Below are 24,961 nucleotides of genomic sequence, written 5' to 3'. Positions count from 1 at the left end.
TCGAGATGCATTCGATCGCTATACGATCATCTGGCTGTACGATCGTACCCGACGCAGGAGCTGCCGGTCCCAGGGACCAACACTGAGGTGAATATCTCTGTAACTTCAAACATGTTCTCGGCCATTACAAGACCGATATCACAGTTATATTCTAAAGGCTGGTGTGGTGTCTACATTTAAAGACTACCGACCATCGTTTACGTGACCTGGGACTCTCATAACACAAAACCCCTCGTGAAAATCTAGAATCCCACAAGCGACAGCATGACTTGCTCACTCAGAAAACGGGGTAGGGGTTTTATTGGACGTTAATAAATGATTACAGTTTTATTTAATACCTAGATCGCAAATTTGAAAGTTTAACAAAACTATGTTTTTAAGAAAAGAGATGGAGGAGCAGAATATCAAGAAAAGATATTCTGGCTGGGTGTATCGGATGGAATGAGGTGCCTGTCAGAGTGAATTGGGAGGCAGGACACAAAGAATGTGACTCTGAGCTGGGAACTCGGTGGCGCATTTTAAACTAAAGATTGATTCACCGTCTGCAAAAGAGAGAGGCGGGGTTGGGGGGGGGGCGATAGAGAGGGACACAGAGAGGGGTGGGAGAAATAGGGGCAGAGAGAGTAAGGGAGAGAGAAGTCACAGAGAGGGAGGCATGTAGGGACACAGATAGGAGATAGTGGGGCACAAAGAGGGAGAGGTGGGGGCAGAGAGAGAGGAGAGAAGAGCACGGGGGGAGGGAGAAATAGGGATAGAGAGAGAGGGAGTGAGAACACAGAGAGGTGGGGACAGAGAGAGAGGAGAGAAGGGTACAAAGAGGGACAGAGAGAAAGGAGAGAGAAAGGCACAGGGGGTGAGGGATAGGGACAGGGAGAGCGACAGAGAATGAGAGATAAGCGCACATAGAGGGGGAGAGAGAGTTACGGAAAGGGAGAAGGGCTCAGAGAAGGATAGGGACACAGAGGGGGGATAGATAGAGACGCAGAGGGGGGATAGATAGGGACGCAGAGAGGGGATAGATAGGGACGCAGAGGGGGGATAGATAGGGACGCAGAGAGGGGATAGATAGGGACGCAGAGAGGGGATAGATAGGGACACAGAGAGGGGATAGATAGAGACGCAGAGGGGGGATAGATAGGGACGCAGAGAGGGGATAGATAGGGACGCAGAGGGGGGATAGATAGGGACGCAGAGAGGGGATAGATAGGGACGCAGAGAGGGGATAGATAGGGACACAGAGAGGGGATAGATAGGGGACACAGAGAGGGGATAGATAGGGACGCAGAGAGGGAATAGATAGGGACACAGAGAGGGGATAGATAGGGACGCAGAGAGGGGATAGATAGGGGACACAGAGGGGGGATAGATAGGGGACACAGAGAGGGGATAGATAGGGACACAGAGAGGTAGACGGGGACAGGGAGGCAGGAAGCAAGCTTTACATTGACCCGCGGCTCCTGATTCTCAGGATCCATCGAACAGTACAATTTTCTAACTGCACAGGACACCGGCAATCCTGCTGACTCGAGGTGCAGACACTGAGGACGAGGCGGAACAAATCGCAGCCGCTGCCATCCCAGAACACAGGGGAAAGGCGAACTAAATTGTTGGTTTTGCATTGATAGTGTACGAGTGACATGAAAAAATATGAAGGCGTTTGACAGGTCTTAAACGGCCTGGCGCCACGACCCGTGTCTCTGCTAGAAATAGGCAGAGATGGGGAAAAAAGAGAGAATTGAAATGGAAAAGTCAGGAAGGAGTGGAGGGAGAGGAAAGGAAGGAGAGGGATGAATAAAGGATAAGTTTAAGGATAGGACGTTAGGAACGCGTATCTCGGGGCGGGGGCTGTAGGATTAGGAAACAAGGAAAAGCAACAATGGAGAGAACATCAAACTACAGGGAGAGAGGGTTCGACCTAACAAAAGACAGAAGAAAGGGGTGAAATATGGATAAGAACTGAGGGGAAATAGGTACATGGATGAAAGGATACACAAAGTAAAATATAATTTGCAAGAAATAATGAGGGATGTTGCCGTGTTCTGAGGCAGCAAATCCCGATGTTGGGGATAAGCCGCTCGGGCTCCCTTATCTCATAAATTGTACCCCTGATGTAAATTAATCCGTTGTAATATTGGAGTTGGCGTTTCATTATTGGATTCCTTTTGCGGCTCCACTTCTCGTGCACACACTCAAACACACTCACTCACACACACACTCACTCACACACACACTCTCACTCACACACACACACACTCTCACTCACACACACAAACACACTCTCACTCACACACAAACACACTCTCACTCAGACACACACTCTCACTCACACACAAACACACTCTCACTCACACACAAACACACTCTCACTCACACTCACACTCACTCACACACAAACACACTCTCACACACACACAAACACACACTCTCACTCACACACACACAAACACACTCTCACACACACACAAACACACTCACACACACACACAAACACACACTCTCACTCACACACTCTCACACACACAAACACACTCTCACACACACACAAACACACTCACACACACACTCTCACTCAGACACACACAAAACACACTCTCACACACACACAAACACACACTCTCACTCACACACTCACACACACACACAAACACACTCTCACTCACACACACACACAAACACACACTCTCACAACAAACATTCACACAACACACACAACACACACGCACTCTCACATGCACACTCTCACGGCACACACACCCTCAAACACTCATATACACAACACGCACTCACACACTCTCACACAACACACATATTCACGCAATGCACACACTTTCTCACATGCACACACACACACACTCATTCTCACATACATTCACTCACACGGCACATATTCACAAAACACACACACAGCACGCGCTTTCACATACTCTCAAACGACAGGCACAATCACACAACACTGCACACTCACTCACACAATCACATAAACACACTCACACACACTCATAAACACACGTACACAACAGACACTCAACACACTTACACTTTAATTTTTCAAGCTTTCTAACTCGTTTAATGTCAATTGGAATTTTAAATTCCGACGGTAATGTGCAGAGATAAATAGTCGCAAAAGGGACAATTACATTGAGCGAGAGTAACTACTGAAACAAAAACATAATCAAGAAGTTTTTACCCCAGCCGACCATCTATTTTTAGTGATTTAAATTCTCAGGTAATATAATTGCACCGGGATTTTAAGCACTGGCTTGTTACTAAATAACCCCTTGAATATCCCGTCTGTCCTCGATAATCATTTTACAAATTTTGTACAGGAAAATGCAAAGAAAGTTGCAATTTTTAATTCACATTACTCCTTACTGAAAAAGCGATGTTATCTATTCTATACAGAGATTCAGAAAGGTTGTGTACAGTATTACTCTCCAAACACACACACTTGCCAGCTTAATATACCCACAGTAACCAGAGTGACCTCGAAATAGTGAGGCTCGGCCAGAGATCTGGACAGTTACTGCCATAAATGTAAATATATATTAATAAATGTATCTAATATACGGGTACATATTTGTGCCCGCACTATGTATGCCGCTGTATATATACATTTATCACATAGGATGGCGCATGCAATTTTATGCGATTATTTATTATCTATCGAGCTGAAATAATTATATAATTTCCGTAATTCCTTGGGTGCTGAGGATAAAAAGTGAAGGGGAAAGAAAGAGGCAGGTAGAGGAAAGTGTAAACAAACTCATTGATACACAGTTGTGTTTAAAAGTCGGATTTTTACTTGTATTTTCAAATAAATAAAACTTGTGAAATTAAATAAATAAATTCATAACTCAAAAAATACAGTGTGGTATCCGCAATAAAATTTATGGGTTATCTTAGAGTGTTCGCTTGCATGCAACAAGAATCTGTTAAGCTGATTCACCTTAAATACAACTTTTTAAAAGGTGGGTGAATGTATATATAAACCTTTCTGAGTGTGTAGATATATATTTAGAAAGGTTGTATCTTAAAGGGAAATTACAGTATTGCTCTGCAAACGTGCACCACACTTGCACCAAGTAACCAGAGTGATCTCGGAATAGTGAGGCTGACCCAGAGAACACGAATATATATATAAACAGCCTGACCGTCTGGTGTATTTGGATCTGATGCCTAGAACTCCCACTGGCCACAGAAGTTAAACACTGTAAATACGGTGCCCGAATCATCTTGTTCTGGCGCATAACAACCAGACCATGCGAAGTTGGCGGTTAATTGAGAACGGTAATCGCCCTCAGTCCGTCAGCTTCACCTAACCTCTGTTTGCAGCCGCTCGGCCTCGTCCCAGAATCTTTATTATTGTGAATTGTATGTGTTTTTTTCCTTGGAAAAATAACAAAAGTGCTTTTTAAATCGCATTTTATTAATTAGTGGTTTAATTGTTAAATTGTTTTAATTCTCTCCGTTTAACCCTGAGACATTTCTGTTTCTGTTGCGACAGAAACCTGGATTCAGAATACAGTCATTTCCAAACCAACCTCAGTACATGGCTGTCCGATTGTTATTTTTGTTGAATGGAATTGACCTAACATCTCTGAACGGATCTTTGCGTGGAATAACCACCCCAGTAAATGACTTATTGGTTAATAAAAGATTTACGAAAAAATATATACCCCAAACGATGGCTCATTAATATCCGAAGAAATCATGAATTTAATCAAAATACTTTCAACTTCCCATCAATAGCATCAGTTCCTTTAGACGCAGGATCACATTCTGTAACATCTCCCATCTCCCTAACCCTAATGCACACTAATTTTCTGTTTTTTAAAAAAAAACACACACTTTTTACAACCTTTCTATCTGCACAAGACTTAGCCTGAACATTGTGGGAAGGACAAGCCTGTGTGAAAAACACCTTGTATTGGGTGCCAAAACTACCGAGTTCTTCAGACCGCTATCTGGCCAGACCTCACACACCGTGATCAATTTTAGGTGAGAGTGTAATTGCCCTGAATAAAGACGCCTCGCAATGGGACCCGTCCTCGCTCCTGGCTGGGTGATAACTGATTGTGTAGGGGGGAAGGGGATCTTTAAACACTGGTTAATTATCTCGCGGGTCTGGGCCAATAAAGTAATCACCAAAAAGTACCTGTATTTTTTTTTGATTAAACGTTTTGATTTAAAATAGAGATGTGAATAAAGAGCAGTCTCGAAAACAATGGCCCAGTATAAATGGAGAGAGATTGCCATTTTATTGTTGCAGGTATTTCAGCTGCTTGTGGCGCCAGTGACACTATCTCGTCAACTGATATAGAAACTTAAGACAAAGGCAGATCGCACCTTGTTCGATAGAGACCCAGATGATTATCTCTCCTTCGCACACTGACGGGGCTGAGATACTTGGTATCAATCCGGGTCAGTGGCAAAGTATTTTTTTAAAAACAGACCACAGGCCGGGGAAGGGAATGTTCTTATCCACAAGTTGTATAATATCCCTACAACGGTGAATAATAATAATACACAGGGAATAATGCAAAACAGCGCGAATAAACCGGACTAAGAAAATACTTTGGTCTTCCTGAAACTCTCTATTCAGTTCCCTAACATTTAACTGGGGAAAATCACGTTGAATATTAAACATTAAACTGATGGGTTCCCACAAATATTGTACTTTATTAGAACTGTATATTCAGTTTTCTGTTAATGACCTTTGACTTTTTAAATATTCAATCTTTCAATCCTGGTCTGTTATCTGGAGAAATGTGGACTCATATTTTCTAATTGTATAAGGGAAACGTGGGAATCTCGGGAAATAATAAAAATTATTAATTGGAAAACTTTTCTTTTTACGAGAATGGTAGATGACGTGTGTGTTTGTGTTTCTCTCTATCGCTTTGCTCAGGTCAGTAAATTCCCGGGGTCAGTAGGATCTGGGACTTCGAGATGAGAAATAAGGGCCGGGTGCCGGGGAGAGCTGTGGCCGACAAAAGAGCATCTCTCTCCCGCTTGCAGTGCGAGGACGCTCCGATCCCTATATGTATAAAAAAAGATTACAAGAAGTAATAATTTGAATAACCCGGCGTTTCTACTCCACTAGAAATCAGCAGACATTCGCGTTCAACACGGTGAGCTTTGATTTCCATTTTCTTCAACGGTGGATATTCGCGGGGGGGTGGGGGGTGGCATTGGGGAGAGGAGGGGCGCTGTTAAAATTTCTTTGGTTAATGCAAAGTGACAGGAGACGGTGCTTATTGTTGGACGTCCGCAGACTGGCGCCAAGCGCTCTCGACAAGCCGTGTCCGACTTAATCGGAGGAGATGGTTTCGAGGAACGTTACATTTCCCACCCCGAGAATCTGCTCTGCTGCGCCCCTCAAATTCTCACCTCCCCCCCCCCACCTCAGATTTTCTCATGGATTGTTTTTTTAAGATTAAGTTTTTACCACCCCAATAGACAGCAAACCCTCAACCCTAATAAACAAATACATTAGAAATAATCTGAATCCTGTATAATTAAGATCTCACGCTATTTTTTTGTCTCTATTTCTCTGCCTACCCCCATCACACACACAGACTAATTTACAGGTATGGGCTGTGTGTGTGTGTGTATATATATATACATTGGCATTAAAATACAGTGTCAGATGCCCCGTTTTACTGGCGCGTCCCGCTCCGCTTTTCCCACGACTCGCAAAGCGCTGAAGCGTTTGTGCAAGTTACTGGTTGTAAAATTAAAAAGGGCAACGTCCTTCTTTTCGTTGCCTGGGCTGGTGCTACGGATCAGACACACATAGGACAGTTCGAGTGGAAGACTCGACCCCCCACCCAACCCCACTCCACCCAAAAAAAACCCTCACTGACCCGCTCTACACGTTAAGGTCGTGTTTCGTTTCCCCAATAACTTTATTTCAAATCTTAATTACGCCATCTGGTGGGACCCACCGCCATAAATACTTGACTTTTTTTTCGCTCTTAGCTGTGATTTTTGGAGCAATGGGGTAGTAGCTGTATAAAGTGAGAGGAAATAAAGATGGAAAAGATTTGGAATTACAAACTTCAGACTTTAAAAAAATAAGAATATGGGTCTCCATTTTTGTTCTTAAAAAAAAACTGCCCACTGGAAGCAAATCAAAACTCAAGTTTGTGTTTTTTTAAAACTTTGTAAGCTGTTTAACCTCTGAGCTCGGTATCTGGCTGTTTATATCCGTATAAAGGTGAATAATTGTTAATAGGTGTTGCAATATTCTAAGCGGAATTGCAGAACACCATTGACCGGCTCTACCCGTTCTGTACAATACCATACTTACAGTAAAGATAATAGAATTCTAAATATCCAACATAAAATGCCTGAAAATTATTAATGCTGCCGTTTAAAATAAGTATCAATTCTGGAATAACACACAAGTCAGAGGACTGTCAAATCTAACCCGTTCGGGTCCCGACCATTTTATCTTTTATACAAGTACACATATGTATCTGTATGTTGTTACCTGCCGTTTTTGGAGGTTTTAGCGTCTCTAGGTGTTTGCGGTGCGCCGTGAAGTCTCTGTCCGGGGTCGGGCACTCTTAATCCGGGACGCGGGAAGGATGGAGACCGCTGGGGGAGGGAGAGGGGGGGGGAATGCCTTTCTGTCATTGGTTAATATTTAATTTTGTTGACATCTTTTCAAAGAGCGATCTTAGTGATGCTCACTGTACGTTGGAGCTTCCGACACCTTTCTCTCTCTCCCCCCGCCACCCACCACCCCCCCTCCTCTCTCTTAACTCATCCATCCTGGTTTTTAGTTGTCAAAACCCCGCCTATCCAGGCACACAATTGGTCAGAACGCGTAAAATCACCAATCAACTGGGCGGCTCATTAGCAGGACGGAGCCGAAGGGAGATCAGTGTAGGAAGGATCTGTGTGTGTGTGTGAGAGAGAGAGAGAGACAGACTCACACAGAGAGAGATAGCCGATCTGTACTTATTCTTCAAGGATATGGTGTAAGGAAGATCCGGCGAAGGCGACTTTTCCAACAGAAATCTTCCTTTCCCCCCCCCCCCCCACTCCCCACCCTTCTTTTTCCGGATGCACCGATGAGAGAACCAGTTTTAGCGGCGACTACCATGGCTTATCATCCGTTCCACGCTCACCGAGCCGCGGATTTCCCCATGAGCGCATTCCTGGCCGCTCAACCTTCCTTCTTCCCGGCTCTGGCGCTGCCGCCGAGCGGGGCGGCTGCTCTCTCGCTGCCCGGAGCTCTGGGCAAACCTTTGACGGACCAGAACATGGCCGATGCCGGCATTCACGTCTCCGCTCTCGGGCATCAGTCGGCACACCTGCGGCCCCTCAAGAGCCTCGAACCGGAGGACGAGGTCGAGGACGATCCCAAAGTGAATCTGGAGGCGAAAGATCTGTGGGACCAGTTTCACAAATACGGCACCGAAATGGTTATTACAAAGTCTGGGAGGTACGAATATCGCTGAGGACAAGTCCCAGTTAATGCACCAATCTTTCGCACATTCTTATTATTGCTTAACTTTTTCAACTCGTTTCTGTATCTTTTTTTTGTTAAAAAAATCAAAACTGCAATTAAGAATCAGTCATCTGTTAAATGAATTCTAGTGAATTTACGAAGTCCTTAAGGGAAGCCAGTTGACAACGTGCCAAATGCAGAATTGGATTCGCCAGTGAAATGCGAGCGCTTTTTGTGCAGTCCCCTATTAAAGGGCTAAATAGCAACTGCTAAAGGTTGTGCCTTCTGCTCAGGATTCTGATTCAGATGTATATCTTTTAAATCTATATAAAAAGGGCGGTCATTCTATTTTGACTTGTTCCCCGTCGCTTTGCAATCAAGCAGTTTAAATTAAATTTATGAATTTACATGTAAGGGTTCATTGATTTTTTTTGTAATAGTAAACATGCAACTTCCGACAACTTTTTTTCTTCTGAAAATATAATTATAAATCTATAGCAAGCTGCTGTGTCGTTTATGGAAAGAATCCTTTTTAGCCCCTTAACTCTCCCGAGCGCTGAGGATCCTGTCCCATTAAGAAGTTGTGAGTTCGAAGCGATAAGTCTGTTACTAATAATAACCTCTGATCGCAATCCGCCGGTGTCTCTCCGCTGGGGAGACCGAACCCACTGCAAAAAAAAAGCCAAAAGCGGCGGAATTGCACAATTTTTAAAAAATGACTAAACGTTGCATCGGCTGTCAGGAAAAAAAAAATCCCCCAATTAGCCATTTGGAAAGAATGAATCTGCCTTATACTGCGTATTCTTTATACACAATACATGCTGAACCTTGATCTGTGATGTGGATTTCTCGGAATGAACTATCAATAATGTATCTTTAGTTTTAAAAAAAGAGTTCATTTTATTAAGAGTTGAGGAATAAAAAGGAACAGTTCAGTTTATAAATAAAAGAGAAGTTCGAAAAAATATCAAGAGTTTAATGTCTAATTGAGCTGAGTTCAGTTTAAGAACAATATTTAAAAATTGAACGATCTACATTATTTTTTGGATGTCACATGCTGATGTCAATTTCTCGCCATTTGTGTGTCCACATACTAAATTAATCTGCTGCTCCGTGTGTTTCATTTTTTTCTTTTAGGAGAATGTTCCCACCGTTTAAAGTGCGGGTCAACGGTTTGGATAAAAAGGCGAAATATATTTTACTGATGGATATTGTGGCAGCTGATGACTGTCGTTACAAATTTCACAATTCGCGTTGGATGGTGGCGGGGAAAGCGGACCCGGAGATGCCGAAGAGGATGTACATTCACCCAGACAGTCCGGCAACCGGCGAACAATGGATGGCGAAAGCAGTCACCTTTCACAAACTAAAACTCACCAACAACATATCCGACAAGCATGGATTCGTAAGTGTTGCTGTAGGTCCATTTACATCTTTTCAATTTGACTGTCACTTTTTAATAAGTGTTCGGGTGAGATAACCAAACTCAACAGTTAACAACTGCCCTCTTCTTGGGATTGTTACAATCGTGTCTTGTCATTTTGCTAAATTACTTGAATCTCCCCTGTATCGGTGACCGCATATACCGACTTGGCCGGTTTCTACATTAGACCCAAAACTTCTTTTTAAAACTCTCCCCTATGAGAGATTGGTTATAGATTTGGGGAATTGACTCGTAAATAGGCGAGCAGGTCTCTGGGAAAAGAATTAAAGCGAGTTCAAGGCTTTAGAAATGCTAGGCCACCTTTGATCCAGTGCCCATATCCCTCTCCTTAGTGGAGCAGGAAGGCCTATTTTCATTATCCCCTCTCAGAGCGACACAATTCCATCAACAGAATGTAACAGAATATGTTAGGCCAAAATCTCCCCATTTTAACTATTTTACTTTTGAATCAAATCATTTAGGATTAAATGGAACACATAACAGGTCAAAATCCTGCTGAATTTTCAGAAAAAAATCTGAAGGGATTTGTCTTAATTCTGCTGGAGTTAGAACGTATCCACCGCCTGTTATGGGAGGCTCGGGCTGTTTGAAACAATAAGCCAGGACTGTCATATTTGTTAATTATCCATTACTCCCTAATTCAGGAGTAAGCATGAGCACAAATGTACTCGTGGCTGAGAGACGTTAAGAATCTGCTGTAGAGACTCGGCCGAGGTTAAGGATTTTATAATTATGCCTTTAAAATATTACTGTCTGTCCCCTTTGTTTTTTTTTTGCCGTACGCTAACCCGGGGTCAGGCTGAAGTGTATTAACGATATGAGCTGTGAAAAGCAGGTCAGGCTTTGTGGCGTCAGGGAGGAGAGAGAGAGAGAGCAGAGAATGCTAGTTAGGTAGAAAGAGCCTGACTATGAATGGACGATCTCTTATCTCCAGCCAGTGGGTCTCCCAAGAATCACTCTAGTGATGCTTTAGAGGTGGGCGGGGGCCAATGGGAAACAATTTGTGACCATTTATTTGCGGGACGGGAGTGGGGGGGGGTCGCTGAGTTGTTTTTACTGCAATGTCTGGGAAACTTGGTTGAAGGTTGTAGGGACGGCACTGGAGGTAAAAGCAGCCATTATGAACAAGAGCTGTACAGAAAGCGCCCTGAAGCACAGAGCATTCGACCTCGATCAGCAAGCGTGAAAACAATTGCCGCTCGCTTTCACCAGCAACGTATTCAAAAATTAAAGTAAAAATCAAGACATGGATTTCAGTCAGACTGTGGATTATAAAAATCCACCAAGAGACAAGGGAAAAAATGTAAAACACTCAGTCGACTGTTTACAATCTTTTTTATTGTAGTGCAAATGACACTGATATTATTAATAAATAATAGGAAGTAATATTCATTTTTTTTTGAAAGGTGTATCTCGGATATTTCTAGGCTGAAGATTCTTGTCTAACGTTAAAGGGATTATATCTTGGAACAGTTCCGAGGGACTTGAGAGGGATTCACAGACTTGTCTCGCTGATCTAGGCTTTGAGTGGCGGGGCTATAGATGATTTGCACGCCTGAACGGGGATGCAGTGCATCATTTTATATTATATAAACCCAGGACAGAGTTCAGATGACACATCAATGGCCAGATCCAGTGTCTGTATCTTTTATGTGTCAGAAACAATGCCTCGGTTTCGCTTTCAGCGCATGCCAGGATTGTTTTTATTTTTTATTCGAGGATATATATATATATATGTTGCTGTTGAAAACCGTTTCAAACGGATTCCCATCTACTCTTTTTGTCATCGGCGTGTTTTATTATTAATAATAGTAATAATAACAAAAAAAAGGAATAACTGGGGAAAGTGGGTCGGTTGAAGTCAAATTACAGCAGGAAATTGGTGACCTCCACATTCGATGTCTGTTACAGGTCACGATCAAACATTTCAAGGCACTTCCAGCCCAGAATAAGCGATTTGGAATCGCCATTTATTTTTTTATGTTCAAAATAAAAATAAATGGAGCTGATTTGTTTTAATGTATTTAATGTCAGTCGGCTTTTGAAATGTAAGACACAGATTATAATCGAGACCGAATGTATTGTATATTCTGATTAAGAATCTTATGCAATTATTCGTCAGTTTAAAAATACTATTTGCATTAATCTGCTCAGGTACACGCCGTGATTCCCATTTAATGCAATACCTTTTGCACTGATTGAAGGGACCGTATCAAAGTTTGCTCTTGACAAACAGGAGCGATTAAAGTTTCGATTTTTGTTTGTGTTTTTACTAAAGTACATCAGGACAAGGTACAGCCCCCTCTCCCCTTTCTGGCTTCCCTGGGGGGGGGGGGGGGGAGGGGGGAAAATCAACAGAAATGATCAGATTTTTTTTTGCCTTTTCAGTAGGTGTAGTGGCCCTACACGTAAGAGGCAAAACCGAGGGCTGCCCTTCAGTGGAATTAACCTGAGTGTTGTTCTCTGTCGCTTTCTCAGACCATCCTGAACTCCATGCATAAATACCAGCCCAGGTTCCACGTGGTCCGCGCCAACGATATTCTCAAACTACCCTACAGCACGTTCCGAACATACGTGTTCCCAGAGACAGAGTTCATCGCGGTCACAGCCTATCAGAACGATAAGGTGAGTCCGGCACGCTTCTGTCCTATTACCCCGGGGGGCCTGGAACTGGGGAGATAACTGGGCTTGTTTATGGGGGCGGGGTGGGGAATGTTCATAACCCACTCAATATTATGTTTTGAGATTTTTTTTTTGTCTGCTGCTAAACATGATGTCGGAGGGTGGGTTATGAACACACTTTGAATGTTGTATTTAAAATGCAATAACTGGTTGAACAGCTTCGTCTCTTGACGCTTCTGCTGAATTAAAACGATAATTTGACAACACCCTAGAATTTGCAAAGTCTGTGCGCCGTTTGCAATGGGTCCAAATCTAAAAGAACAGAAAGAATTGAAGCCTCACATTCCTGGGAATTGCAGCCTACACATCCCGGAGACACGTGGGACTTGAACTTAGTTTAAAAAAATATGTAGAACCCCTCAAAATATATATTTATTATAAAATAACATCAATGGGCGATTATGGTAAATAGAATCATTTATAGAAGGATACGGGTTTGCACGGAAATAAAGACAGGAGTTTTGACATCTTGCTTTTTAAAATGTAATAGTTGGTGAGCTAACAAAATCCTGTTTTGCGAACGACAGTATTTTACTCCAGATGTGGAGAGCGCGTGGAACCCCCCACAGCTGGCCTGTGCGACAGGGGGAGGATTGTTAGGACAATAGGGGCGGGTTAAGTTTGGATACACGGGGGCCATTGACTTCTGTAAAAGGTAATGTACCGGGACAGTATACGGATCGAATCAGTTTCTATCGCGGTAATAGATTATGGATGAGCTTTTGGTGATTATTTAGCATTAGGTAGCGTTCAACGCTGCCCATACATCTCGCTCTCTCTCCCCCCCCCCCTTCCCTTTTTTATCCTGACAGTGATAGCTCGGTTTGAGGGGTTGGGGGGGGGTGAATTTCGTGTACACTTTATGACGAGAATCGAAATCGATTAAAGAATACTTATCACCACAGACCCGCCTGACCGAGGCTGAACGTCGGCCCTGCTCTGTTGATCTAGCCTGATAATACCAGACTTGTTGGATCCATGACGTATCAACATTTAAAGATAAACTTACAGATACAGGCACAAAGATATTGTGGCCAATTCTTCCCCTTTCTATACATTTCAATGAATATATTTGCCCAACTAATTTAAAAAAGAGAATTACAAACCAGCAATGGGATCACCACCTGGACAGTTCTTCAGAGATTGTACAGGTTGTTGGAAAAAGTACAGGCTTTATCCCATTTAGATTTGTGACACTTTAGGTGTTTAATTCTTCACTTCTCACGTGTTCTGCCCCTTTAAAGATATTAGCATATTTTTGCAAAGCGTGCCCTGTGAATAATGGATGTGGACACAGGGAGGGAGGGACACTTGTCAGTTTGCTGATATCATATACACCCCATCATTTGTATGAAGTATTCATAACCTGATCACGTAAAGATGCTGTTAAAAAATCTTTCATTGCTGTTGAAAAATCTTTTAGACCTGCTCCATAACCTTCTTATTGACAAGTGAGATTAAATATCTCAATCATACGCAGAGAAAAAAATCCTGATTTGCGCAACATTGACTCAATAATGTTCAGACTTGTCCTGTTGGGACAGATCTGGCACGGACCATAGTTTTGCCATTTATTGCCAGCATCACCCGTTCTCTCCACCTTTATGGGTGGGGCGTGCGGATTATTTCATATATTTTCATATAATAATATTCAAATCGAATCTTGGGCTAAATTCATTAATAGAATGTATATCAAATTTCAATCACAAGTCTGGCCTTGGGTAATGACACAAAACCCTCTCCCAAACATATAAGAAGGAAAGCCTTGCATTTATATAGCGCCCTTCACGACCTCAGGACGTCCCAAAGCGCATTACAGTCAATTAAGTATTTTTTGAAGTGTAGTCACTGTTGTAATGTAGGAAACGCGGCAGCCAATTTGCGCACAGCAAGGTCCCAGAAACAGAGATAATCTGTTTTTAGTGATGTTGATTGAGGCATAAATATTGGCCAGGACACTTAAAACTAAAATGACCCCATGCCATCGATGTGCGTAAGTCGTGCTCAGTCCCAGACTTTCGATGCTATTTAATTTTCATTCAATAGTCCCTTAATAACATTCCTCGGGTAAGCGATTGTGTTTTTATTGACTGGGTCTTTTTTTTTCTTTTAATTCGGCAGATAACGCAACTTAAAATCGACAACAACCCCTTTGCAAAAGGATTCAGGGACACTGGAAACGGGAGGAGAGAAAAAAGGTAAAAAGGGAGGAACGGAACCTGTTGGTTTATTGTCACTCTGGACATCAACAACTCACCCAGAGCACTTTGAAATGATTTCTGGAGGGGAGAGGTGGCAGAGAAATAGCTCTCTCCCTTTCCCCTCGGTGGGTGCCCACTCTGGCAGTTCTCAGTCTGAGTTAAGCCGGCCGGAACAGGCGCCGGTGGAAGGTGGACCGTTTCTCCGCCAGGAGTAAGGGTCACTCCAAACTACTCGTGGGCACCTCCTGGCGGCCGGTAACAGAACGACATCACCGAGTGCTGAGAACATTGTGCAAAAGAGGAGGGAGCTCAGGCGAGATATTTTTAAATGGACAACCAATAGTTTTTAAGTTTAAATTTTTTTTCTGACTTTTATATTTTAAAGACAGGAATTTTAAAATGTTTGCTTTTCAAACATATGCCCGTTATCGGTCTCATTGTAACACTGTAAGAAACTTCTTTGTTTTATTTCCAGGAAGCAGCTCTCTCTACCATCCCTGCGTGTGTACGAAGATCAATGTAAAGGTGATCGAGACGGTGGCGATTCTGACGCCTCCTCCAGCGACCAACCGCCGGCCAGGGAGTCCCTGTGCTCGCCCTTAGCTGCAGACCCTGTTTCTCTACAGTTCAGCCAAGCATCCAAAGGTAAAGGAGGGGTTGGGGGGTGGGGGGGGGGGGGGGGGGGAGCGGAGGTGGAGGGGGGAGGGAGGCAGCCGAGTCTCTGATCCAATCCAGAGATCAAGGGCGCGCGGTTTGTTGACCGCTTGGCGTCCCCCGGCTTAACCACGGGGCTAGTGGCTTAACCTTTAAAGCCTGGTGTCATTATCTGCTCCAGTAAATTCTAATAAATGGGTCCAGGAGACACCGACACAGGGGCAAACATCAACTTTTTAAGGGGCGAAAGACTTTGTATTAATCATAATGAAGATAACATTAGATTAGATCATTGTCCTAAAACTCAACACAAACTCCATATATCTGTCTGGTTCCTTGGGGAATGTTGTATCGTGAGATACAATTTTACAAAGTTGGATTCCGTGACTAACTCTCCAACATTAAATAGTCCTGATATGTTTTTTTGATGTTGTGAAACGGGAGATCTTGTTGAAATAACATATACAGAGGGAGAGACAAGGAAACCATATTTAATGGATCTTGAAGATTTTTTAAAAATATTTCAACACCAGGGCTAATATAAGTGAGGAGGGAGTGAGTAATGGGCCGTTTTTACTAGTGGAAATGACACAGAACTCCCTGAAGTATAAAACGCAAGGAGTGTGTGTTTTATTTATAGTGTAACACAAATGATCCATTCGTATGGGGTGTTAGTGTTTCTTAAACCGGGAAAAAGTGAACCAAGAGACTATGTGGCTGGTTGGGATTCGGGAAGTGTTGAACTCATTACTCGTCCCCTTAATCGGGTCTTTGGACACTTCTGTTTATGGTGTTAGATGTTGGTCCCAGTTTTGTGCAACGCCCCTTCTTTATTAATGGTTCAGCCCACCTTATCAAATAGATATTTCTAACATTTTAGTTTACAGAAGTGTTCTTTAAAAAAAGGTTGTAACAAAATAACACAAGCAACCAACATACCTAACCGGTTAGGGAACTCGATCCTAGGTTTTTAGTTCCAGATTATTTTCCTTGTTCAGGTTTGATTCAAAATCCGCTTTTCTTCACCGTTATTTCAGCCAATAATTTAATGATGTACTTGCGATATTAATTTTATAAAGCAGAATATTATTTGTGTGTGTAATATTTGCATAACCCTTAAATCACATTGTGCAGGCACCACTGACCTGGATGCAGAAAATGAAAGCAAAGTCCAATTTAATATTTCCAAATAAGTCTCACGTATAAAACTCGCATCTGCTCCCATTCTCGCACTTAGTTTCTCTCTCTTGCTCTGGCAATCTATATGGGTTTATTGTAGAAAATCTTTCACAACAGGATCCCTCCATTCGAAATAAGGACAGCCAGCAAGGGGAAACATTATGAGAAAATATGGAAAAACATCCCTGAGTTTCTTTTAACACATATGTTTTTTGTTATTGTATATTAAAATAATAAGGAATTATAAGTCTAGAGGGATATCACAGGAAATATCCAGGGCTTGGTTCAATTCATTCTTGTTCTGAATTGAACATTTACTGTATTTGTGTTTCTTAAGCGATATATATGAAGTATTATAACACGCATTATATTTACAAATACACCGACTTTCTAACCTGTATCGGTGGATTGCAGAATGCAGTTGGATTCCGATTGTATTCGATCAGTCGGTTCTATTGAGGAATTTTTAAAGTCGTTTAAAATTTCTATTTGATTTTATTTTTCGGTCACCTTCAGATGACAAGTCGGGTGCGGACAGTGACCCGGAAATGGAGGAACCGGAGGAGCACCCGGCCGCTGTTAGCAGCAGCCCTCGAGTGGCGGTGTCCGGAGCCGACTCTCCACCGACAGAGGACGCGGCGGGAGACATGTCACATCGACCAAAACAAGGATCTATCCCGGAGAAAAAGAAGGACTCGCTGGAAGCGCGCATGGACAGTGATAGCTGCTTTAGTCACAGAAACTCGGAGAGAGACAAGGGCGAAGGGAGGAGGAAAGAAGAGGCCAAGAAGGACAGTGAATGTGGCGGAATGAGTAAAGAGTCTTTCTCTCCACTCATGATACAGACTGACAGTCCCTCTCATCTAAACGCCGGACATCTGCAAAGCTTGGCTTTCTCGGGGTTGCACAGCCAGCAGTTTTTTAACCCTTTAAACGTCGGCCAGCCTCTCTTTATCCATCCGGGGCAGTTTGCAGTCGCTCCGGGAGCTTTCTCGGCCATGGCCACTGGGATGGGACATTTATTGGCCTCGGTGTCTGGAGCCGGCGGCTTGGACAACGCTGCCATCGCCTCGGCTCAGGCCTCGGCCGCGGCGGGACCTCACTTCCCTTTCCACCTCTCTCAACACGTCTTGGCTTCTCAGGTAAGAAGTCTCGTTTCTACTGAGGCGCGGAAGCGGTGTGTGTTACATTTAATTCATCACACACAGCTCTCGATTCCCACTTTGGGAAAGGACTTTCCATTAAATATATAAACGTCTGATCCACGTGAACATCTGAGTTTTACAATAATTCATATCCATTCTCAGAGATTGAAAATCAAACGCTGATTTTGGGGACTTTAATATTGAGCTGTTTGCATAGAGACTTGGTTAAAGATTTGTTTTTTTAAACTTTCCCCATCCTTTCCCACATTTTCCTATCCTTTCCCACATTTTCCCATCCTTTCCCACATTTTCCCATCCATTGATGTTTTGGGGGAGCGCAGCGACCTGTTCTGCGAAAGATACTGACTTCAGTTTTCCAAAAGCAATGCATTTAGATTACAGGAGAGTGGGAAAAAGAAACAGCTCGAGAGAGAGAGGCAGAAAATCAGAGAGAGAGAAATAGAGTAAGGGACAGAGAAAGAAGGGGAACAGAACAAGAAAGAGGGAATAAAACAGATGAAAGAGAGGGGAAAACAGCGAGAAGAAGAATAGAAAAAAAGGGAAGAAAATCGAAAAGCGAGTAAAGAATGAGTAACAGCGAAGGGGAAGAGAGACGTGTGAAAGACGGAGATAGTTCACTCTGCGGCCCTTACCCCATCTGTATTTTCTACAGTTTTAAATGTTGTGATGCCGGCCATATCTTGTTATTATTGCGGTGGCCGACACCTCTGTCTTGTCAGTCGAGAGTCAATTCTATAACTTGCGGGTTAATAGTCGTACTTTGACCGATAAAGAGGGAGAAGATTGGGTATGAAGCTAAATCAGTATTTATATCAGAACGACCAGTCAAGACACAGATGAACACACAGGACCCGGACTCCACTGCAACACCGGGAACATTCATTCTAAATACCCTGTTCAGGGTTAATCCGGATTCAATTATTTATTGTCAAAATAGTGGTGTTTGACCCGGGTTGAAGGGTTTGGAAGGATTCACCTTTAACACCCCCAACTTCTCCTGACTGTACCTAACAACGTGAAATCATTAAATCAGTATTCCCAGTTCCATGTTGTGCGGGTTTTGTTTTTCTCAGTTAAAATCAATAAGTAATAATCAATAACCAATAATCTACAATCATCAACTCTGAGCAAAAGTTGACGGCGGAAAGTTTGCGAGTCGTGTCCTGTGTCTCTTTTGCTGGGATTTTCAACCAAACCCCACAATCCAAGCCCATGTTTTGAAGAGGTAGAGGGAAAGGCTGTAGAGGGAAAGGCTGCTTTGGTCGCTGTGTGTAACAACCTGGTAAATTCCTTCTTCATCCAATTCACGAATTCGCTACACAAAACGGCCAGAGCAATTTCTCCCCTCTATGTGAGGATTTCTGGAGAAACTAAAGAGATACCTTGTTGAGAGTGTTTAAGCGTTTTATGCTTAGAATCACAGCAATTAAAAAATAATGTGTATGAATCCATATTAGAGTATATACAGAGTCTACAGAAATGTGTATATTTGCATATATATTATATAAATATATTGATATAACGCTTATTCATTATAATAAATAGAGTATTTGTTGGAGCTATATATAGATATGTAGTCACAGGTATGAATACATTTCTAAAATGTCCAAGCGTGGGGCTGATTAACCAACCCGTCATTTGGTTATTTATACAAATTGTTCTGACAATGCTGAGATTTGGGCCACTGGGTAAACCAGTATTGTAATGGTACATTGAGTTTATTTAGTTGGCCATCAAATCTTTTGACAAACAGATTCAATTGTGTTTGTTTAAACTGGGTCCAAAAAAGATACCAGGTTTGTTACAGGCCTAGAAAAATAATTACATTTGGTTTTTTTTCTTCTTTGTTTATTAATTTATCTATAATAAACAAACCGCTACATTTCTCCATGCATAAAAGAGCTGTACATGTAGTTAATACCCTTCCTTTGATCTAAGCACAGAATTCCAATTCATCTTTCCCGTTCAATCCCGGCGTTTAGAATTCCTATTCCAAGAAAACGTTTTATTGCCAAATTAATGAACTGTTTTATTGGTGTTGATCTGTATGTTTAAAAAGGTAATATATAAATGCAAGGCGTGCAGTACTGAGAATGCAGTGTAATACATAATATCAGCTAAAGCCTGAAGAATGAGACAGGTCTGATTGCAGAGCCCTACACCTGTGAGTAATAGAAGGGGAAGTTGCAGCTTCACAGAAACCGTCCATCCCTCTACTCTTTAATGTCCAGCCGGGTGGGGGGTCAAAGTGCTGGTGTAGCTGTCAGTGTCTCTGGCAGGCCGTACTCGAAATCAGTCGCCTCTGGGATCAAACCGAAGATTCAACTCTTCATTTAAAAAAAAAATTCCCATCTGTTTACCCTTAACCGTGTCCTTCATCTTATTTTTAGGAACATAGGTACAGGAGTAGGCCATTCAGCCCCTCGAGCCTGTTCCGCCATTCAATTAGATCTGTATCTTAACTCCATCTACCCGCCTTTGTTCCCTAACCCTTAATACCTTTGCGTAACAAAAAAAAACCAATCAATCTCAGTTTTGACATTTTCAATTGACCCCCAGCCGCAACAGCTTTTTGGAGGAGAGAGTTCCAGATTTCCACTCCCCTTTAATACCGATTTCTTGTTAATTTTCCGTTCTTCCAACCCCAAAAGCCCGCTGCATCAGATCTGTGCCCCAATTGATGGAGTTGTTTCCTTGAAATTTTCCCCAAGCGGTTGTAATGTCTTCTATTCTTGCCGTGTGACCATACTCACCAGCTGTGTTTGTTTCTTGTCTTCTTGTTTTATAATACAGGGGATCCCAATGACCACATTCGGAGGGCTCTTCCCTTACCCATACACGTACATGGCCGCGGCCGCCGCAACCGCGCTGCCCAACAGCTCCGGGGCGCCGTCCTCCCTTCACCGGCACCCCTTCCTGAGCGGCGGACGACCCCGGCTTCGGTTTAACCCTTACTCAATCCCCGTCTCCATCCCGGCTAGCACCAACCTCCTCACCACGGCCATGCCCTCGGCTCTAGGCGGTTCTGACAGCAAACTGTGCAGCCGAACCTCCAGCCCCGTCTCCGTGAGCCTGGCTTCGGAACTGAACCACAAAAGCAACGGCGGCAGTTTAAGGACTGGAGGCAGCTCGCTCTCCCCGAAACCGTCCGCCAAGGAGGCGATTAACGAACTGCAGAACATCCAGAGACTGGTCAGCGGGCTGGAGAGCAACCGGGAGACGTCTCCGACCAGGGAGTCTCCTAAATGAACCCTTTTGACCCATTTTTTTGGGGGGACCATCGGGACTATTAGTACATGCAAAACCTCACAGTGCAGATACTTTCAGCATCCGACCGAGGGGAAATGGTGGGGCCAGTATGAAACCCAGAGACATGGCGGCGGCGGCAGCGGCACCCAGACTGAAAACGGTGCTGACACCACCGCGATGGGAGCAGGAGAGCTCAAAGGCCGTTGTTAACCTTGATGCAACTTGGGGTAAAGGAACGACCACTTCGCTATAAAAACGCATAAGAGAAATGTACCTTCACAAGAGAGAAGAGAAAAAAAACGGATCTTTGCTATTTATGTAATTAATTAGTAATTTTTGTGTAAATATGCTATGGATGGCAGAATATGCAAATCGGTATTAATTTATTCACCAGTTGTAAATTCGCGTGTACATATATTAGAGTTTAATTCTGTGCATTTTAATGTTTTTTTTTTGTTTCGTTTTACACACAAACATCACAATATATTGTAAATGAAATATATAGCGCATTGGGAGAGTGTCCGAGAGAGAATGAATGGATTTCTAATTGTGTTTTATTATAGAGGTCTATCCCGCCTGCTTTAGTGAAAACGGTTTTAAAACGTGCCATCCATTACATCAATGCTATTCCAGTGTTACCTGTTAAAAAAAATAACTGCGTTATGTACTGTACAATACTACAGATTTAAAGGAAATAAAAAAAATCTAAAATCCTGTGCTAGCGGGGTATATAACGAACGCCGATTTGCCACCTCAGGTTTTTTCACCTCCCGGTGTAGATTCCTAGTGGACTGGATCTTTCACCGGGCTCTCTGCGAAGCGGCTTAAAATAAAAAGACAAAAAAAAAATGTTTCTCAAACTGTGTTGGTTATTCGGGTAATCTATCAGCAATTTAAAAATATTGAGTTCTCTCACAACTTTCAATAAACATTTTGAAGTGAAACTTTTGCTGGTGATATGAGTATTTAGTTGAAAGTGCGTGTGTGTCTGTAGGTGTGTATTTCATAGTGGGTAAAGCACAGGAGGAGGCCATGCGGCCCATCGTGCCTGTGCCGGCTCTTTGAAAGAGCTATCCAATTAGTCCCATTCCCCTGCTCTTTCCCATTAGCCCTGTAATTCTTTTCCCTTCAAGTATTTATCCAATTCTCTTTTGAAAGTTACTATTGAATCTGCTTCCACCGCCCTTTCAGGCAGTGCATTCCAGATCATTACAACTGGCTTTGTAAAAAAATGTTTCCTCATGTCACCTCTGGCCCTTTTGCCGATCACCTAAAATCTGTGTCCTCTGGTTACTGACTCTTCTGCCACTGGAAACAGTTTTTCCTTATTAACTCTATCAAAACCGTTCATGATTTTAAACACCTCTATCAAATCTCCCCTTAACCTTCTCTGTTCTAACAAGAACAATCCCAGCTTTCTCCAGTCTCTCCGCATAACTGAATTCCCTCATCCCTGGAACCATTCTAGTAAATCTCCCCAACACCGTCTCTAAGGCCTTGACATCCTTCCTAAAGTGTGGTGCCCAGAATTCAACACAATACTCCAGCTGAGGCCTAACCAGTGCTTTATAAAGGTTTAGCATAACTTCCTTGCTTTTGTACTCTATGCCTCTATTGACAAAGCGCAGGATCCCATATGCTTTTTTAACAGCCTTCTCAATTTGTCTAGCTACCTTCAAAAATTTGTGTATATATACCCCCAGGTCTCTCTGTTCCTGCACCCCCTTTAAAATTGTACCATTTAGTTTCCATTGCCTCTCCTCATTCTTCTGACCAAAATGCACCACTTCACACTTCTCTGCGTTAAATTTCATCTGCCATGTGTCTGCCCATTTCACCAGATGGGCAATAAATGCTGGCCTTGCCAGCAACGCCCACATCCCATGAACGAATTTTAAAAAGGTCTGTCTATGTCCTCCTCAAGTCTGTTACTATCCTCCACATTGTTTACGACATTTCCCAGTTTCATATCATCTGCAAACTTTGAAATTATACCCTCTATACTCAAGTCCAAATCATTAATATATATCAAAAAGAGCAGTGGTCCTAATACTGACCCCTGGGGGACACCACTGTATACTTCCCTCCAGCCTGAAAAACAACCGTTCACCACTACTCTCTGCTTTCTGTCCCATAGCCAATTTTGTATCCACGCTGCCCCTGTCCCTTTAATCCCATGGTGTTTGGAAATATACACCACATTCAATTTTAAAACTTATTACAATTAAATTTTTTCCATTACAATTAAAATTTTTCCATTTACAGACTACATAAAAGGTTATACCAATAAATCATTCAGAATGCAGAATCCCATTAAAATTCAACAGGTAGCTCTCAAAACAAATTGCTATGGAGAAGAAGCGGAAGAAAATGTGACAAAAATTAGTAAAGGTTAAGGTCTTGGAAGACACGATGTGTGTGTGTGGGGGTGAGTTTACTGTTATATTAAGGGTTACATATAAACTTTCCCTCCTCGATATTGAGTTCAACGACTGTAGATCATAACCACCATTTTCTAAGACAGCAGGTGCTGGTAACGGTCCTGCTGTTGCCATTCACACCTCCTCTAGACCCATCTTTTGTTTCTTTACTTGTCCCATAACAACCCACTTTTGCCTCACACCATCATCCCTTTTGTCATGTAATCACTCCTGCCCTCCACCCTATCGACCTTCTCTTATGTTCTTTCCTCCACCCGCCCCCGCCCTTTCCCTGGTTCTGTTCTTGCTCATAAACTGTTTAATCTCTGACATCTTCCAGTTCTCATGAAAGATCATCGGCCTGAAACGTTAATTCTGTTTCTCCACAGATGCTGCCTGACCTGCTGAGTATTTTCAGAATTTTCTGTTTGTATTCCTGATTATATATAAAAGATTGGTGTGAGTTAATTTTCTTAAAACTTCAATGTATAGCCAGGCAGATTAATGTAAAACAATTGACTTAAAAATAATTCCTTTATCTTGGACAAATATTTCTCCATAAGGAGGGATGGAGTATTTGGCAATGAGTAAGGTATCTTGGTGCACCTTTTAGTAGTCAGATCAAAGTGCTTTTAAATTAAAAATCCATTTTAAAAATTGTCTCAACTGTACTTTGACCAATTCTCGGTATATTTAAGTGCCTTCTCCTCATCCACAGGTAAAGGTCTGCAACTTGCTGCACGGAATACTGGCCATAAAACCCACAATTCATGTCATTCCATGTATTTATTTGTAAGCATGTGCCTGCGTGTGTATAAATGTGTCTATAGGTGTGTACGTGTAGTTGTATGTGAGCATAAACCTCTGTGTGTGTGTGTGTGTGTGTGTGTATACGTGTATCTGTAGGTGTGCATGTGTATTTGTAAGCATACGCCTGTGTGTGTTTCACTTTGCAAAATACCTAATTTAAAATTGCGCGCATATTTATTAAGGGATATGCCAATTTAAGAACAATAATCCCAACACTTGCAGTTGATGTTGATAAAGGTATAAAGCCTAGATTGACTGAATCAAAGGACTGAATGTTGAATGCTGTATGATTGGGATGAATGAGAAGTATGTGGGAATTCCTTGTTTTACATCAGGGCTCCGGTACTGTATTTTATACTCTACAGTTCTTTATAGGTTCCTAAAATCTATACCATGCATTGGGACCATTTCCTCCCTCAGAAAATACACTAATTACCACAAATATTTTGAGGGGCATTTTCCCTTGAAAGGTATGACTTGCTACGCCATCGAGCACCGGGTTTATCCCAACTGGATTCAACTTTAGAATTTATCTTGTGCTTTGGTCCTTTATGCCTGGATCAGATGTTGACTTTCACAGACTCGAGTAACTCGACTTGGTGGGTTGGATTTCCTCCTTAACGTTACTCTCGCACCGAACCTCTATTGTTCTTTACATTACAGCTTCTTAAAACGCAGAATGCCGCGACTGCAGT

At 42.6% G+C, this 24,961-nt stretch overlaps 1 protein-coding gene and 1 long non-coding RNA gene across 3 annotated transcripts in view; one reads left to right on the top strand and one right to left on the bottom strand.

The window, feature by feature from the left end:
• The window catches only part of LOC137345068 (uncharacterized), a 43,344-nt gene extending 35,596 nt beyond the window's left edge, over nucleotides 1-7,748 (bottom strand). The window contains exon 1 of the long non-coding RNA XR_010968539.1: nucleotides 7,496-7,748. This is a non-coding gene — a long non-coding RNA (uncharacterized lncRNA). The remainder of the gene's footprint in view (nucleotides 1-7,495) is intronic.
• Nucleotides 7,749-7,866: 118 nt separating this feature from the next.
• Nucleotides 7,867-21,980, top strand: tbx2b (T-box transcription factor 2b). 2 transcript variants are annotated; one of them, XM_068008502.1, is made up of 7 exons: nucleotides 7,867-8,455; nucleotides 9,599-9,878; nucleotides 12,384-12,530; nucleotides 14,709-14,785; nucleotides 15,264-15,433; nucleotides 17,138-17,763; nucleotides 20,581-21,980. In XM_068008502.1, exons 1-7 carry the CDS (start codon nucleotides 8,082-8,084, stop codon nucleotides 21,034-21,036), a joined length of 2,130 nt encoding a protein of 709 aa, XP_067864603.1. In that variant the 5' UTR covers nucleotides 7,867-8,081; the 3' UTR covers nucleotides 21,037-21,980. The 2 variants fall into 2 exon arrangements, with proteins under 2 accessions (XP_067864603.1, XP_067864602.1); XM_068008501.1 differs by having other exon boundaries at nucleotides 7,991-8,455; nucleotides 9,599-9,866.
• Nucleotides 21,981-24,961: the final 2,981 nt, after the last annotated feature.

The sequence above is a fragment of the Heptranchias perlo genome, chromosome 28, assembly GCF_035084215.1.
Source record: "Heptranchias perlo isolate sHepPer1 chromosome 28, sHepPer1.hap1, whole genome shotgun sequence".
NCBI classification, from domain to species: Eukaryota; Metazoa; Chordata; class Chondrichthyes; order Hexanchiformes; family Hexanchidae; genus Heptranchias; species Heptranchias perlo.
The sequence above is the reverse complement of the archived record's forward strand: the minus strand, read 5'-3'. Positions and strand labels throughout refer to the sequence as shown.

Coding starts and splice junctions, on each gene's coding strand:
- tbx2b (XM_068008502.1), top strand. CDS start 8,082: ATGAGAGAACCAGTTTTAGCGGCGACTACCATGGCTTATCATCCGTTC. Junction 15,434..17,137: donor GTTCAGCCAAGCATCCAAAG/GTAAAGGAGGGG, acceptor GGTCACCTTCAG/ATGACAAGTCGGGTGCGGAC. Junction 17,764..20,580: donor AACACGTCTTGGCTTCTCAG/GTAAGAAGTCTC, acceptor TTTATAATACAG/GGGATCCCAATGACCACATT.